This window comes from Gasterosteus aculeatus, chromosome 13 (assembly GCF_964276395.1).
Source record: "Gasterosteus aculeatus chromosome 13, fGasAcu3.hap1.1, whole genome shotgun sequence".
NCBI lineage: Eukaryota > Metazoa > Chordata > Actinopteri > Perciformes > Gasterosteidae > Gasterosteus > Gasterosteus aculeatus.
In genome coordinates, this window is record NC_135701.1 from 4,745,820 (window position 1) to 4,763,478 (window position 17,659).

A 17,659-nucleotide genomic window follows, 5' to 3' on the forward strand; every position below is an offset into this window, starting at 1 on the left:
TTATATCTCCATCTTCAGTTTCACCCTTTCACGCTTGGATTATACATTTAAATAATTGCAATAACAATATGCCAAAATGTGTCAAGAAGTGCGACCTTTGTCCGCTTACTGTCGTCGAATCGTTCCGTTCCGACCCTTAACCCTCCTACCAACCTGTCCTTCTGTCCTCCTTTCCCCCCTCGTGTCCTTCTCTCCCCTGCGCTCAGGTTCTGGCGGCGGCTCGGCAGGCTGATGAGCAAGCTGAACCCAAAGCCCAACCTCATTCACATCATGGGCTGCTACGTGCTGGGCAGCGCCAATGGGGAAAAGGTAGTGGTCCTTTTTGTGGGAACAAACAGAGACTCTCACCCTCCTGTAGTTAGTGCAAGAGTTCACTTGAAATGTCTACATGAAGCACAACATCTGAGCTATGCACACACACAGACACACACAAAGGTATGTGCTCTGTATAGAACCATGCAGATAAGATCCTTTGCAAATAGGTATTATAGATAAAAAGAACCGAGGGAGCGCTTGTTTGTGCATGCGAAAGATAAAATAATGTAAAGAAAGTTTGTGGAGTGTGTAGAGATGCCTTCACCGCGCCCTCTGAGGGCTCACACATACACATACACACACACACACACACACACACACACACACACACACACACCACTTTGGAATGACAGGGAGAACAGATCCCTTGACACCAACCCAATTAAGCCAAACCCACTCATCCTCGCCACTATGACACACTCACACGTTTAACAACACACTTGACCCTGCCACAACAACGCCCCCCCACCTGCCCCCCGCGCGCTCAGACGCTAATGCGCTCTCACTTTATGTAGCCGCACTCCCATACAGGTAACCTGCCCACACACACTGAAATATTCATAGCGCCTCACGCAGCGTCTTCTGTAAGCACATGTACCGCTGCACTCGGCACGGCCAAAGGGTTGAGCTTCTTTTGTCAGCGGTACAAAAGCGCCCAAATTCAAAGATGCATAACTTAAGGCTGGCGCAGGCTTCTGCGTCGACGCACAATATTTTTCAAAAAATAGATAAGTAAATTGTGTTCATAGCATAGCGGTCTGGGATATTTTTGTTGATTCCTGATATTCAAGTATAGTTTTTTGTGTGTGATACAGTGGAGAAAATAAAGCATTTATTTTGCAGGAATGTAACCATAGAAACAATTTGATGACATCCGACATAGTGTCATCACTCTTTGATCTTGCCACTGCATGAAAAGTGGGATTTTCGGCAGTATGCGGCACTGTAAATTGTCGTGGAATTTCAGGTTTGCGGCTGTTAAATTGTCATAAATTGACGTGGGCCTCCCTTGTGCCCCCATGACCCCCCTCCTCCTAATTCTAGGGGAGGCTTTGACATGTAAATGAAAATGCTGTGAGCTATACAAATGCAAATCAGGGTCGCAGAGGCAGTTTTAGCCCAGGTGACATTTTTTTAAAAGGTAAGAAAATGTCGGGTACAAATAGATCAGGCTCAGTAGCCTGATTATAGACTCTTACATTTGAGCTTGAATTGATTTATTTAATTCAAATATGCTAGATTACTGTGTACGCCATTAGCAAAGGCAAATGTTATGTAAAAAAGATACACAAAAACACTTCTTTAAAAAATGAGTTTTAATCAAGGTTAAATGAGCATTCCATGCAAACAACATTTGAATCAGCATGAGGGGTCTGCAGAGATCACAGTCTGCTAGAGCTCAACTACAGTGCATAGTGGCAGGACTACAGTGACCTTTGCTTTGGTCTTACTTAAATGCACAGAGGATGTATTAACCACACATCTTCTAGCAATGCGCTCAACTGGCAGAAATGATGCTGTATGACGTGTCTGTTCCCTGCAAGCCCCAAACTTCTATTGGCTTTCCATAAAAATGTCTGTCCGGGTGGAGATGAAGCCAGGAAACTTGTGCAAGAACATGTTTAAATGCCGTACCCTTTGACACAACATTAACAACTATAAACTGCTTTATAATGGCTGGTCGTAGTTCTGCTAGAAGGACGGGTTCCTCAAAACTGTTGTGTTTCCACACCACTTAGCGTGAACACATGCTGACCTTTATGCTCTGCATCTATCGACTGAGTAAGTTACATTCATATATGTTACCCGTTTACAAGTCACGGCAAAACATTCCACCTCAGTGACACAAGGGTACATGTGATGATACATTGTCAACATTGCATGTCTGTCAGACTCAGGAGTGTCTGGTGGAATGGAGAAGAGGCACCACTGTACAGTTTCTAGGGAAAGTCGTTCTGCTGACACCAAAACACTGCTTTACATGAAGCATATCAGCTGTTTCAAAGTCGCAACCATTTGTCTTCCTAAAATACTGGTCCTTCCGTATAACAATAACCTCGTATGTGATTGGAGGACCCTTAGACTCCTCGTCCAATCACGTGTGAGGTCATAGGCACGACTCAGACAGCAGTACTTGCAAGACGAGCGTGTTACTACATTCAGAAGAACTGTATCTCCAGTTCCTTTGTTTGGTTTTTGCTGCTTCGTGAATAATGGCGGGACGACGTCTCGCGTTCAACTCGCCTTCAACTCCTCTCCGCGGTCACCAACTTTCGGCCGGTCCGCAGACAGACAGAAGAAGCAGCTGAAAGCTCTCAGTGGATCGTCTCGTCAACTCCAACAACAAACCGCCGATATCAACGAGCGGTTCGCTCCACTGGAGCGTTCGGGACTCTGCGGGTTTGTGTCCATGGAGGAGAGGAACCGACTCAAAGGAGAGGAGACGGGCGCACGATCCCACGATAGCGGTAAGAATACGCTCGATGACTGCAAGCTAAGCTAAGAGTAGCGTAGCCTCAAGCTAAGCTAAGAGTAGCGTAGCCTCAAGCTAAGCTAAGAGTAGCGTAGCCTCAAGCTAAGCTAAGAGTAGCCTAGTAGCCTTACAAGTGAGCAGAACCCGCTTTATTAAAGTGCGTTTTCTTTGTGTGTAAGTGACACTGTTTCTCCTTCCTTGTTAAATGTTACTGCGACTTGCGTTTGGTTTTTTTGTATTCATACCACACATTTAATTGTTTTCCAGCCGCCTGTGAGACGTATTGTGAGACGGGACGCAGGAGCTTCAGGTTCAGGCGGAAAACACTCATTGCGAAGGAAGCTGCGAAGGATTCAGCGCGGAGTCGAGCGAGAAGAAAGCGGGTCAGAGTTTATTTGCTGACTTGTTTCAGGTGCATTGATCGATGTGTTGTGTCCGTACGCATCGCACAGTACTGATTCATTGTTGTTTTTACAGCTGCTGGAATCGAGACAAAGTGAGCTGGCTGATGACGAGGTGGAAATCCGCCACCGTGGAGCTCGCGTCGGGCGGAGGGGACGGCGTTGTTGGCGGCGTCTCGGGTGGATCGTACGGTCGCCACACGCACACGAGCCGCCTGCACAACAGACCTGCCTCGGAAAACACGGCGCCAGTGACGGTCAACGACCCCGAGGAGGCAAACGGACAGTTTACTGAGCTGTAGTTTTTAAACCGCCGTTACCCAAGTGTGGGCAGATCCTCACTTTGTATGTAGTTGTTGTTTGTGTGTTGTTAATAAAGCTCTCTTTGCATAAACATGTGTCAAATGTTCATTTTCTCTATAAATTCATTGATGTCCTGGTTGGTATCCTAATAATAGTGTAGTAGCCTACATAGGATAACAATGAAATGAATATACAGCATAATATGATATAATATATATATATAAATAAAATAAGGCGGGTGACCAACAGCGACAGATCTGCCAACCAATCACGAGTGATTGAAAGTTGTGGTTTCATCCAATCATGAACAAGGAAACTCAAGCCTGGTCTGCCCAGGTGTGGTTTTGCTGCCAATCACGAGTGATTTTATTTGTTAGTGGGTTGTGGTTTCATCCAATAAGGAGTAAGGATATTCAAGCCCGCGCGGCTCGGCCACCCGCGGTTTCGCTGCATTCATATGCTAATTCGGGCCATTCGCACCTCCGCCAGCTCTCCGCCTACGTCATGGTTCATTTCCGACAATTTGTGGCACAGACAAACGCAAGACACTGGAGAAAATGATGACGTATTTTACAGGAATGTAACCATAGAAACCATTTGATGACGTAAATTGGTTGCTATGGTTACATGCCTGTCATGTGATCTCATCTGTCTTCTTTAGAAATAGGAGGCATTCCATAACTCAGAGCATAACAGAAGGGGCCACTGCAGAGCTCCTGAGAGCTGAAGTTGTGAGCATCTGTCTAATTTTGAAAAAACGTTTTACCCCCAGTACAATGACTCATCTGCACAAAGTCAGGTGAGGTTTTCACAAATATGGACAACACCAGGACTGAGGAATCATCCTGCATGGAATCTGACTATGAAACTCCAACCTCACCGAAACCATTGCAGAAAAAAGAGCTTTTCATACTCTGCAACAAGTCTGTACGATACAAAGTATTGGAGTTTATTGGAGAAGGATGTTTTGGCAAAGTAGCGAAGTGTGTCAATATGAATACAAATGAGAATACGGCCATAAAGATCCTCAAATACGTAGATAATTATGCCAAGGAAGTAAAAATGCTGCAAAAGCTCAGGAACCTTGACCCAGAGAGAAACAACTTGGTGAGATTCATGGACAGTTTCATAGACGATGACATGTCTTGCATCGCTTTTGAGTGTTTAGACAGGAGTCTTTGGGATTTAATGTTACAGAGAGAGGAACGATTGACTCTTAATGAAATCCGTCCTATAACTCGTCAGCTACTTGTAGCACTCAACGCCCTGAAGGGTATCGGCCTCCTTTACACAGACCTGAAACTTGACAACGTTATGCTCGTCAACCACCAAGATCAGCCCTTCAGAGTGAAATTAATTGACTTTGGTTTGGCCATGACAGCCTCCGAAGTATGGGAAGGAATGATTGTACAACCTTGTGCATACCGAGCACCAGAAGTGTCCTTGGGCCTCCCCATATCTGAAGCCATTGACATGTGGTCACTGGGATGTCTCTTGGCACGTCTGTTTTTATGCCAGAACATCTTCAATGGAGATTCATCGTACGACGTAATGAAAACTATTTGCTGTCTGCTCGGTCAGCCACAAGACCACCTGCTAGATGCTGGAAAATACACTCACCAGTATTTCAAGAGGAAACGCTGCACGCGCAATTCACGATGGAGACTGAAGACACCAGAAGAGTATGATGACCAGCTGCTATTGTTAGAGGGGGAATTCGACCAAATCGGAAATTTGGCTGACGCAGTAAACGTATATTCAAATGCAATTGACGAGGTTGAAGTTGAAGACACATGGGCATTTTTAAATCTCCTTCAAATGTTGCTCAATCCAGATGCTGAGATGCGAATAACACCTCAGCAAGCCTTGGAACATTCTTTTGTCACCATGAGTCACCTGGCTGACTACGCTCACAGAAGCTCTTATACACAAGCTGCCATTGAGCTGATGGTCGTCTGCCCTGCGTGTGATTCAGACGAATGTCATGAATATCTCAGCGATTTTGAAAGCTACACGGAATCATCTGACTCAGGAGAGGTTCTCTCAAACATGGACAACTCCAGCAGTGAGGAATCATCCTGCATGGAATCTGACTATGAAACTCCAACCTCACCGAAACCATTGCAGAAAAAAGAGCTTTTCATACTCTGCAACAAGTCTGTACGATACAAAGTATTGGAGTTTATTGGAGAAGGATGTTTTGGCAAAGTAGCGAAGTGTGTCAATATGAATACAAATGAGAATACGGCCATAAAGATCCTCAAATACGTAGATAATTATGCCAAGGAAGTAAAAATGCTGCAAAAGCTCAGGAACCTTGACCCAGAGAGAAACAACTTGGTGAGATTCATGGACAGTTTCATAGACGATGACATGTCTTGCATCGCTTTTGAGTGTTTAGACAGGAGTCTTTGGGATTTAATGTTACAGAGAGAGGAACGATTGACTCTTAATGAAATCCGTCCTATAACTCGTCAGCTACTTGTAGCACTCAACGCCCTGAAGGGTATCAGCCTCCTTTACACAGACCTGAAACTTGACAACGTTATGCTCGTCAACCACCAAGATCAGCCCTTCAGAGTGAAATTAATTGACTTTGGTTTGGCCATGACAGCCTCCGAAGTATGGGAAGGAATGATTGTACAACCTTGTGCATACCGAGCACCAGAAGTGTCCTTGGGCCTCCCCATATCTGAAGCCATTGACATGTGGTCACTGGGATGTCTCTTGGCACGTCTGTTTTTATGCCAGAACATCTTCTTAGGAATATCAACATACGACGTAATGAAAACTATTTGCTGTCTGCTCGGTCAGCCACAAGACCACCTGCTAGATGCTGGAAAATACACTCACCAGTATTTCAAGAGGAAACGCTGCACTCGCAATTCACAATGGAGACTGAAGACACCAGAAGAGTATGATGACCAGCTGCTATTGTTAGAGGGGGAATTCGACCAAATCGGAAATTTGGCTGACGCAGTAAACGTATATTCAAATGCAATTGACGAGGTTGAAGTTGAAGACACAAGGGCATTTTTAAATCTCTTTCAAATGTTGCTCAATCCAGAGGCTGAGATGCGAATAACACCTCAGCAAGCCTTGGAACATTCTTTTGTCACCATGAGTCACCTGGCTGACTACGCTCACAGAAGCTCTTATACACAAGCTGCCATTGAGCTGATGGTCGTCTGCCCTGCGTGTGATTCAGACGAATGTCATTAATATCTCAGCGATTTTGAAAGCAATATGGAATCATCTGACTCAGGAGAGGTTTCTTCTAACATGGACAACTCCAACACTTAGGAGGCACACTAAATGGAATCCAACTGTGATACTTCAACCTCACCGGAACAGCCACGTTTTGGGTTCACGACTTTTATTTTGTAGTTTCAGGCCTCTGGTGCTCCTGGGTTAACTTCACTTCTTCTAACCCTATTCACCATATAACGTAAACCCCCCTAACCCTAACCCTAACCCTGTTTATACTTTCTCCCCTTTCCTCTCGATGGTTAGTCGTTTTTTAAAATCTATTAGTAGATTTTACTTTAATTTAATTCTATTTGTCCCTCAGATGAGATTCTATTTGTCCCTCAGGGGAGCACGGTCGTCCTCCAATCAGAGGCTTGCCTTGAACCCGACTGAACAATGCCAAGAAGCATCCCCCCCCCCCCCCCCCTTAAACACACACTGTGAAAAGGCCTGAATGATCCTTGTGTTTGTCTCCACAGGCGCCGTGTTCGGCAGCATGAACCAGTTCACCGGACTCGGCGTATTCGTGGACGCGTACCCCAACGTCGAAAAGAACCTCGACGTGAGTGACGGCCGGTTGCTTCCTGAGTGACAGCGAGATCCTCTTTGTGGCAGTGGCAAGTGGGTGGCATCAAACTTGAGAGCCCCACCCCCTACACGGAACCCGCCGGTCCAAACCTAAAATTAGCCTCTGTAATAAGAAGACGGGGGCTCACGTGTCTCCAATAAAATTAAATAAAATAAAATATTTACAGCAGCTGACCTGTCGTACAAATAACAGTTGTTTCTGGGAAAAATTGGCTCCTCCCACCCAGCGTGCCGTTGTGACGCCGACTGATTTACTGGCGATTGCCGCTGCCTGCCACAAAGTTGCCACCCACTTGCCACTGCCACAAGGAGGATCTCGGCCCTACTGTGCTTCCTCCGCACGACCAGCTTGTCGCTGGTGCTTTTTTATACAAAAATTATATCAAAAGCGTGTTTTTCTCTTTGCAACCACCCCCCCACGCCCCCTCGAAATGTGCAGAAGACCCAGCCTGGAACTTCGTTACGAAACGTTCCTCTCATTACCTCCATCTCTTCCCCGTCTCACCACGTGACGCCTCATCGCGTGCATGCGCTTCGTGTTCTTGTGGCGCGTCTGTACTGTTGCTGCTGCCGCGCCCCCCCCTCACCTCCCCCCGTCTCCCGTCACAGAGAACGTTCCCGTACGTGTCGGTGATGCTGGGGAATGGGACTCTGTCTTACGACCACGACTACGACGGGCGGCCCACCGAGCTCAGGGGATGCACGGCCACGGCACGCAACGCCCTCCACGACACCTTTCTCCTCCTCAGATACTCCAAAAGCCGACTCACGGTAAGTTTTGAAACGGTTGTAATATTGCCAGATAAGAGGCTTCTACACAGATCCATTCCAGTGAAAGAACCACATCAAAATGCCGATGAAATTTAATACATCAACAGTTCTTCTGTTTGATTCTGATGGCTAAGTCGGGGGAATGAGATGTAGCATTAAGGCAGAGAACTATGAAGCTGTACGGGCAAAGAGAGAGAGAGAGAGAGAGAGAGAGAGAGAGAGAGATTGATTTTGATAAACCTTTATTTTCTTATAAAAAACAAACACAAACAAGAATATTGCCTGATGACATTAAGGTCCAATCAATACACAGAAGAACGCCACGATCTCCTATCAGCCAGTCCACACCAGGCTCCTCTGCAGCATCAACGCACACCGCCCACTCCGCCGATGAACTGGTAGTCCATCTGGTCACTGGCTCCTCACCTCCGCCGGTACTCCACTCAGTCCCCAGCAGCCCTCTCGTTGCCATTCTTGATCTTCTGGACAATCTTTCGCAGCCGGAAGACCTCCTGCTGCGTGTATCGGGAACTGCCTCGTTTGCTCGCACCCTCCCGAGCAGTACGACCGAATTTCTCCATATCCGGAAAGTAGTCCTCCAGCTTAATCCCCTTCATGTTCTTTGTGGTCTTCAGGAAGAGTTTCACCCTCCCCACGCTGTAGCAATTGGTGGCCGTCCCGCCAGAGGAGACGCTGTCCACAGAAGACTCCGCTCCTGCTGCCCCCCCTCCCTCTGCCTCTCTGTTCCCTGACCCCTTCTTGGCCTGAGAGCCCCCTCTGCTCTCCGTCTTTCTCTTCAGGCGGGAGACTTTTAACGCCTCTTCTTCTCCCTCCATGTCCATGTCGCTGTCCGTGGACAGGGTCCCTTCAATGTAGGTCCCCAAACCCGTTCCCGGCTCCTCTTGCCTCCCTTCACCCCCTTGACCCACCTGCTGGACCCCACTCGCCCCTTCTTCCATCCCTACGCCCCCTTGACCCGCAAGCTGGACCTCGTCTGCTTTCTCATTCACTCCGTCACTCGCCTGCCCCACCTGCTGGGCCCCACTCACCCCTTCATTCGCTCCGTCACTCGCCTGCCCCACCTGCTGGGCCCCACTCACCCCTTCATTCACTCCGTCACTCGCCTGCCCCACCTGCTGGGCCCCACTCACCCCTTCATTCGCTCCGTCACTCGCCTGCCCCACCTGCTGGGCCCCACTCACCCCTTCATTCACTCCGTCACTCGCCTGCCCCACCTGCTGGGCCCCACTCACCCCTTCATTCGCTCCGTCACCCGCCTGCCCCACCTGCTGGGCCCCACTCACCCCTTCATTCGCTCCGTCACCCGCCTGCCCCACCTGCTGGGCCCCACTCACCCCTTCATTCGCTCCGTCACCCGCCTGCCCCACCTGCTGGGCCCCACTCACCCCTTCATTCGCTCCGTCACCCGCCTGCCCCACCTGCTGGGCCCCACTCACCCCTTCATTCGCTCTGTCACCTGCCTGCCCCACCTGTTGGGCCCCACTCACCCCTTCATTCGCTCCGTCACTCGCCTGCCCCACCTGCTGGGCGCCACCCGTGTCTTCATTTACCCCATCAGTCCCTCTCTCCACCAGCTGGACCCTGCATTCCCCCCCCTCACTCACTGCACTCTTCTGGACTTGACCTGTCCCCGTTTCACCTCCCTGTTGGACCCCAACTGTCCCCTCTTGTCTTTCCTTCCCACCTTGGCTGTGACCAGTAGAGGTCTTCTCTGGACATGTCCTGCTCAGATGTCCCTCTCTGCCACACCGGTAACATTTCGTGCTGTCAGAGTTGACAAACACCACATAGTCAAACCCATCCACTCTTAATTTGAACACCACGTTCAGATCCTCGTTTTTTTTGTTGAGGATCATGTAGAGCAGGGGTCTCAAACTCGCGGCCCGCGGGCCAATTGCGGCCCTCGGGACGATATTTTGTGGCCCTCGCCTTCATATGAAAGTGTAATGTTAGTGCGGCCCGCGAGTTCTATATTGTAGCAACCTCGCTGTTAGCAGCCACTTACAACCTCCACCCCAGCGCCGACCGTTCCGTTCGCCGGTCGGACCGTCAGTGTCATCCCCCCGTCGGCCGGAATGGTCTGGCCCGCGTTCGGTCGAGGTGGGCTGCATCTGGCCCGTACCTGACTTGAGTTTGAGACCCCTGATGTAGAGCGTTCAGGGGATTTGAGACCCGAGGACACCTTATTAATGGGAGACACGACCATCCCGTGTCTCGACAATTCTCTGGTCAACATCTCGTCCCTGATGAACGGGGGAACGTTAGAGACCGTGACTCGGGTCGCTGGTGTGGCGAGAGGCAGGACGGGCACGAACGTCTCGTTCACCACGATCCCCTTCTCCACCACCATGTTGGCTTTGTCCACGCTGTCCATGAACATCACCACCGCGTTGTTCATGCGGGCGGCGGACTTTACGCTGCCGTGACCGACCATCTCCCCCACGGCCAGGCTGCAGTCCTCCACCGAGCACGGGAAACCGGAATTTTAACGCCGTGCTTCCGCGTCAGTCGGGTCAGATCCATGGCGGCGTTTAGCACGCCGACCAGCGCGAGCCGATCAGCCGCAAAAAACGCGCACTGCACAAACACAGACCTCTAAAAACCAAGTCCACACAAACTACCTACGTTCCCACATTAACTAGTGGAAATACCCACACGGAAAAACGGTATCGCTCTCAGCTCCACGCTCCGTCACTCAGAGAGAGAGAGAGAGAGAGAGAGAGAGAGAGAGAGGCCGCTTCTACGTACATTGTTTTTATTTTAGTCTTTTACGATGTTTTTCTTAATCAGCATCCATCACAGCAATTGCAAAGACTGCCGTAGCATCACTGAGCCCAACAATCCAACGCACGACCTCGCGGGTCGGAAGCCCGAAGCCACGAGAACACAACCAGTTGTGTGTGTGTGCCTGTGTGTGTGCCTGTGTGTGTGTGTGTGCCTGTGTGTGTGTGTGTGTGCCTGTGTGTGTGCCTGTGTGTGTGTGTGTGTGCCTGTGTGTGTGTGTGTGCCTGTGTGTCTTTGCATGTGTCTGCAAGAGGTAGATGAGACAAAGCTGCTCTAATGTGATTTATTTTGTTCGCGCTCATCGTCTGAAAGCACAAAGATCCGCCCTAACGGACCGAGACAGAACCAGAGTGGACTCCCAGGTCCGAGCTCCTCCTCCGCGTCCGGTCGCGCCACAAAGAGGAAGTGGTTTGGTTTGTTTACTCTCTGGAGTCTCCGCTGTGATAAGTTAAAGCAGCATTTTTTGTTTTTGTTGTACTGAACTTGATGGGGAAACACCTCGCTCCTTTGTGGTCATGTGACCTTTTAGCTCTGTCGACCATCAGCGGCATGTAGCCGTGCAGAAGAACGGGACGTCACGTCAACGCAACACTGATGCAACCGGCACCAGCAGGCAGCGCCGGATGCATCCATTGTTAGACGGACTCGGGTCATCGGCTAGGTGGGCGTCGCCCAAACGGCGCTCCACTGACCTCCATAAAGGCCGTGCACACAGGTGGAATATCCGTGTGAGTGTAAACTACTGGGGAGGTTTTCTGTACCAAGTCAAACCGCTTTCTTCTCTCTACTGTGTCGAGCGCTTTGATGGAGTCCATGATCCTCCCATCTGTCGTGTAGTTTATTATTTAATGTAGAGCCAATTTAACAATTCTGATCAAAACCACTTTCCTGAAAAAAATGTGAGTAAAGAGCTTATGTTCTGATCAAGAGCTTGTCGGTTTCTTTTCTTTTCCTCAGAATATTCTAATTTGGTTTCAGTTGTATTTAATGTGCATTCTTTGTCTCTTTCCAAGCCTGTTTTTTATGAAGGCATCATAATTATTATTAGATGTTTAATCTAACTGTTGGTCAAAGCAAAAGCTACAAGTTCTTTAGTTAAATGTTGAACATTTTCCCAATAACTACATTTATTTCAAATTATCTGTCTTTTTCTCCCGGACTCCTTTCTCTGTCAGCGTGTCTTCTGTGGTGCGATCTGGATCAAGTGTACACTTCAGGGTAAGAGACACTTTCACTGTGATGGATGAGCAGCTACACGATGCGTCCGCACATCCCCAACCGTCTTTTAACGAAACCCGGTCTCACGTGTACAGTGCGAACCTGCAACAAATGGTTAACCACGGAGATAAGAGCGGGGCGATAAGAATGATGAAGTGGAGCGTGAACAGGTCACCCGATGACGGCCCGGTGTTGCCACATCAAACACTGGTGTTCTGTAAACACCCGTCGACTGCAGCAGGACAGCGTTCCCTCCAAGCACGTCCTCCGGCATGCAGCTGTAACGTGGAGCCGTAACGCACCCCGACTTGTGCGCCGTTGCGGATCGTCTTGTTAGGGTTTTCTTCTCTGAGGGGGACGGTCAGGAAGGATGAAGCGCTCCTGTGTGAAGCACCTGAAAACTCTGGTGATAAGTCTCAACTTCCTGTGCTGGGTAAGTACCGACGCGTAGGACATGCAGACTTCACAACGAAACAACAGCCTTCTTTAATGTAACAGGGACATTGAATGAAATGTATCTTCTATTATTATGGGTTTTAGTCTATTGGATCCTTGTGTGACTTTGATGCAGTGATGCTTGAATGAGAAGAAGCGGATGTGAACGTCTCACTGCCGCGCTGTCCCAACCTCCCCTCACATCAGGCACGTGCACTGACATTTTGTGGGGGGGCAGGTGCTCGAACCAAAACAAACGGGCAAAATGATTCATGAAATTAAAAATACTAATAATAAAATAAATGAATGAAGAACACAGTAGGATTTCCCCTGTCCTTCCGCTTTACAGACTCGCATTTCTTGGCATTATGCTGCAAATTGTGTAATTGAGATAAATAAGTAAGAGTGACTTACCTAATCTCTATCAAGACAACACACACACACACATTTATTTGACTGTTTTCTGACAGTTGAAGCATAAGCAGCATTACACAATTAATATAGAACAATATACGTCACCAGACTGTCATGTAGCTCAACTTAATACTTTCAATAGTTGAATTAAATCAAACTAAACTAGTGAACTTGTCTATTCTCTGCCTGCCTGTATCTCTCCCTCTCCGTTAAATATGACAAACGTCCGTAAACGGCTCGACGAGGCTTCGACATTTCGTTTATTTGTTTATTTTTTTAGCAAACGTCAGGCCAGTTGTGACGTAATGTTTTCAGCGGCGCTAATGACGTGGTTCATTTATCACCAAACAACGTCATCCCTTGTTTCTCCGATGCTGCAGCCGTTTGCCGCTCAGCACTGTGCGAGCACTAAGAGGAAGAGGATCATCATCATCATCATCATGCTGGGGCGAAATTCTCACAAGAAATAAATGCCCCGTCAGATATCAAAACACATTTGGGGGGAATTGATGCCAGAGAGAGTATTTTTTTATTCTGAAAAATGGAGGAATGAGGGAAACGTGGGGCACTTTTCTCATCCAGGGCAAAGGGGCAGGTGCTTGAGCCCCACCGGGGGTCTACCTGTGCACGTGCCTGCTTCACATCTGCATATAATAACCAGTTCTCCGCTCTGTGCACGTTGCAGCTGTGCGCCGCCTTCACGGTGGCCTTGGGCGAGTTCCAGATGATCAACTCCAAGTTCTCCTCCCTCATCACCACCTTCTGGCCCATCTTTCCCGCCAACACCGTGGTGGCCACCGGCACCATCAGTTGCTGCGTGTGTTACCTGGGAGTGATGGGGGCCATGAAGGAGAACCGCTGCATGCTCGTCAACGTGAGTGTTCGCGTCGGTTCGGTCCGTCTGTTAACATTAACCCACGTGCACGTCGTACTCGCCGACGACCCGGTGATCGGGTTTCGTTTTTTTCCCGCCTGCGCCGATACCGATAAGCTCTGATCAAATGACACGTGGGACTCTAGAAAGGAATGTAGCCTGTAAACTACGAGACCCGTTTCACTGTTGCCATGTGAATTATAAATTTGCTGTTGGGACGCAACCTCCTTCCCAACGAGCAAGTGTCCTAAAAGCTGCCGTGGTTGTAGAAAGAGGTGTGATGGGAAAATGACCCCACTTCAAATTTTACTTACATTGTAAACAGCTTCTTGATTACAGCATGACGTTCATTTAGTAAACAATGGTCCGTTTATAGTCAAATAGACCATAAAGCTTTAGGGCGGGCTTACTGTGATGGACGCAGCGTTTGGCCTGTGACCCTTTCAGTGTTGTTTTTGGGGGGGGGGGGGTCACTTCTGGCTCCAATAAAACCAGAGACTCCTACAGAGACGCCTCAGCACGTTACGGCCTAAAAGAGCTGATGAATGACATCACGAGGCGACACAGACTCGCCTGACCGATACTGACCTGATACTGATAACCGGTTGCAACTCTCACTCCAAAGTCACTCGCGCTTGAACGTGATTCTCCCCGACTGCAGTTCTTCGTCCTGTTGTTCATCCTGATGCTGGTGGAGTTGGCCATGGCCTGTGTCTTCCTGGTCTACAGCAGAGAGGTAAGAGCCTTTCGACACTTTCCCAGGGAGTTGTGTTACACTGTTGGCGAATATTTTCCCCCTCAAACTGCTTTGGGCTGGTCGTGGGACACCTTACCGCTGTCCTCTCGTCCAGCACGTACTGCGGCGATGTCTTTTCATGTCCATCGGGCAGCGGCGCACTGCGGATAACGCCTCGTCTGTCCCTGCAGATCCACACGTACTTTGAAGAAGACCTGACGCGGAGCCTGGAGATCTACAGAGAGTCGGGCTCAGAGATCAACACCACCCTCAAAGAAGACTTCGATGCCGTCCAGCACCTGGTAAACTGGGTCCTAAACTGTGGCGTTTCTGTTATATTGGTGGATTTAACGGTGAAAGTCTGCACCTCAACCAAATGTTCACTGCTTCAGTTGAAATCCTTTGGAGTGGCAGAGAGGGGCTTATTCTGAAAGGCTGTTGGGTGTTTTTCTGGTACAGTTCAGGTGCTGTGGAGTCCACGGTGTGGCAGACTGGAAAGGGGACGTGCCCATCTCCTGTTGTAGGAAGGACCCCTGTGACCTCTTCACGCGCACCTACTGGGAAGAGGTCACCTCCACGACCATCGCTGCACCAAACACCCGTTTCCGTGCTTCTCCGTAGTGTGCAGTGTCTGTGATTTAACAACGCCAGCCTCCGTCCCGTTCCTTCTGTCCCGGACGCTTTCCTACTCTGCGTGTTTCATTTCCTGCTGTGAAGGATCACCGCAGACGCTTTGTCTTTCAGGGTTGTCTGGTGAAACTGAGGGACTGGTTTTCAGGAAACTATCGCAGCACAGGCGCCGGCGTCGCCGCCATGTTCATCCTGCAGGTACGATCCATCTTATTTCCCTCAGTCTGAGAAGGGAGAATTCAACAGCTCAGCTAACTAAAACCTATAGTTCTGTTTCACATCAAGTATGAAACATGTTGCGTGGGTCCCTACTACATACAAATATAAAGAAAAGGGATATATAGCTAAATTGTGAGCCTTGTTAGGGTCGGCACCGACCCGTTTGGGGTTTTAAATGCATAAAAGAACCTGATCAATTATTTTTTTCATGCATCAAGGCCTTTTGACTTTGTAAGGGATCTGTTTTCCAACAAAATAAAACAAAAACATTTTTTTCACTAAATTATAAAATGCTCTGGTTGAAATTATGACCATTGTGTTGTTCCGGTCCTTTTCGACCCAGTAGTAATAATTGGAGCCAAAACTAAAATGATAAGTTCACTGTGACACACACTGACAGACGGCTCCCCTCCCAGTCATGTGACCTTTAGGGGACAAAGAGGTCAATTCAGTAGAGAGGTGGTGATCTGCAGGAAAAGGCCCAGAGGTCCACACCAAAAAATATGAAAGAGATGAGAAACAAATTGGATGATAGATACTTAATTTTAGTGTATTTCACAGTTGATTTAAGAAGAAATAGTACTAATTCCTGACGACAAGTTGTTACCTGAGGGAAATATCCGTTTAGCTGCTCTGTGCTCCACTACGTGCGCCAGCTGGTGTCTACGTGCACACACGGGTCACATCAATAGGACGTGGATTAGAGCGGCGGCAGAGTGACGTTGTGGCGCGTAAAACCAAAATGAATACGCAAATGTTCTCTGTATAGCTGCAGCTGAGATTACCCTGTGACATGACACAGTGCTTTCTCCTTTTGTTTCCATTCTAACACTGATAAGAGCTCTGAGATGTCACATTTGAATTTGTATTTCTTCACATGTTCTGTGGCTCTGACAAGCAGCGTTTTCATGTTTAACTATGTTTTTTATACATGTTTTCTTTCTTTTCAGTTTATCTGTCTGTCCATCACCGTCCCCCTCTTTTGCCTCCTCAGTCGACAGGGTTTGGGTTACAAGTGAAGCCAATTGAATCCGACCTCCTGTATGTTGGCACGATGCTGCTCCCCGTGTCACCTGTTTATTATTCCGCCCCAAAAAGAAACGGTCCTTCTTTGACAGCCGCCCATCATCACTATTGACTTTGTCCTGTGATGTGAATAAGATCGATGACATGATTCCTCAAAGCCCCCCGGAGGTCTGTTTCCCCATGACTATAGATGACGTGAACTACTTTGTGGCACCTGCCCTTCCCAGTTCGTTCAACTTTGAAAGACAAACTGGTGTCGGACCGTAAGACTTTTTAACCTTATTCATTGAGTTTTCAATATTTTCCTCCATTTTTTTAAAATAGTTTTTTGATTTCAAGATATTCGGTTAATAATATGCCTGCGGTTCCAGACCCATCTGGTTCCACTTATCCAATGTCTTAATTTTTTGTTCAGACTTTGGTCTCTAAATCCAGGCTTGGATGACCAGTATTTAAAATAAACCTAAAAAAATGTGCTTGTAACAGCATTTTTAAAATTAATTGCTTCGTTTTTCGGGTGATTCTGATTCTTCTGAAATATCGGCCGCTTCCCGCTGTGCGAGGAAGCCACAATAATAATCCTTGCCATTGCTGTTTTAGGAATTAAAATCACAAACCACTTGGTAAGATGTTAATGTGTGAGGTAGCTTAACTGGTATATATTATGTCATTTTTATTTCTTTTTAAAATGGAAACATTAGTCAACAGATTTTCATAATTTGTAATAACACAGCAATAGCCAATGAGCTATGAGCGAAGTTTAGACATTTACTTATCTGTGTATCAGTCTGTATTACAGCCCATGTTCTGTATCGAGTTGAGAGTGAAACGTGATTAAGTCAGTAAAGTTTTTTATCGTAAAAATACCACTGTATCGTCTGAGTTTCCTTGGTGCTTCTGATAATATTCCTCATGATGCAAATAAAATAAAAACTGTTTTGTCACAGAGTTGCATATCAAGGAACTACAACTGCTTTTTGTTGTGCAAGTCTGTGTTTAACATTAGTAATAAATCAACCTTAAACATTTACAAGTAAATTGCTGGAACATTAAAGGTACGTTGTGAAAGGTAAGGTTTGTTTACCTCTGTTATAAATCAACTGGTCTGAGTGCAATATAAATCTCGATCCCCACACAGCCGAGCTCTGCCTTTTTTAATAAGCGTTTCCTACCTCATTACCATCCACAAATATATAGAGCCA

General features: G+C 47.7%; 1 protein-coding gene and 2 long non-coding RNA genes across 4 annotated transcripts; all 3 read left to right on the forward strand.

Moving 5' to 3' along the window:
- Positions 1-206: 206 nt before the first annotated feature.
- On the forward strand, positions 207-8,100 carry LOC144386333 (uncharacterized). The gene is made up of 3 exons (XR_013452036.1): positions 207-309; positions 7,221-7,303; positions 7,939-8,100. It is a non-coding gene; the product is annotated as an uncharacterized LOC144386333 (long non-coding RNA).
- LOC144386331 (uncharacterized) lies at positions 2,405-3,583 on the forward strand. Its single transcript, XR_013452034.1, has 3 exons — positions 2,405-2,783; positions 3,056-3,171; positions 3,266-3,583. It is a non-coding gene; the product is annotated as an uncharacterized LOC144386331 (long non-coding RNA).
- Positions 8,101-11,010: 2,910 nt separating the features above from the next.
- Positions 11,011-17,323, forward strand: LOC144386328 (leukocyte surface antigen CD53-like). Of its 2 annotated transcripts, none has more exons than XM_078087077.1 (9): positions 11,011-11,633; positions 12,081-12,123; positions 12,219-12,556; positions 13,658-13,846; positions 14,508-14,582; positions 14,774-14,884; positions 15,042-15,149; positions 15,327-15,410; positions 16,382-17,323. In XM_078087077.1, exons 3-9 carry the CDS (start codon positions 12,494-12,496, stop codon positions 16,448-16,450), a joined length of 699 nt encoding a protein of 232 aa, XP_077943203.1. In that variant the 5' UTR covers positions 11,011-11,633; positions 12,081-12,123; positions 12,219-12,493; the 3' UTR covers positions 16,451-17,323. The 2 variants fall into 2 exon arrangements, with proteins under 2 accessions (XP_077943203.1, XP_077943204.1); XM_078087078.1 differs by having other exon boundaries at positions 11,615-11,804.
- The last annotated feature ends 336 nt before the right edge of the window (positions 17,324-17,659 follow it).

Bases quoted from the DNA above. Each gene is read 5' to 3' on its own strand.
- LOC144386328 (XM_078087077.1), top strand. From the start codon at position 12,494: ATGAAGCGCTCCTGTGTGAAGCACCTGAAAACTCTGGTGATAAGTCTC. The intron at 15,150-15,326 runs GTCACCTCCACG...TTTGTCTTTCAG, and splicing joins CGCGCACCTACTGGGAAGAG to GGTTGTCTGGTGAAACTGAG. The intron at 15,411-16,381 runs GTACGATCCATC...CTTTCTTTTCAG, and splicing joins CCGCCATGTTCATCCTGCAG to TTTATCTGTCTGTCCATCAC.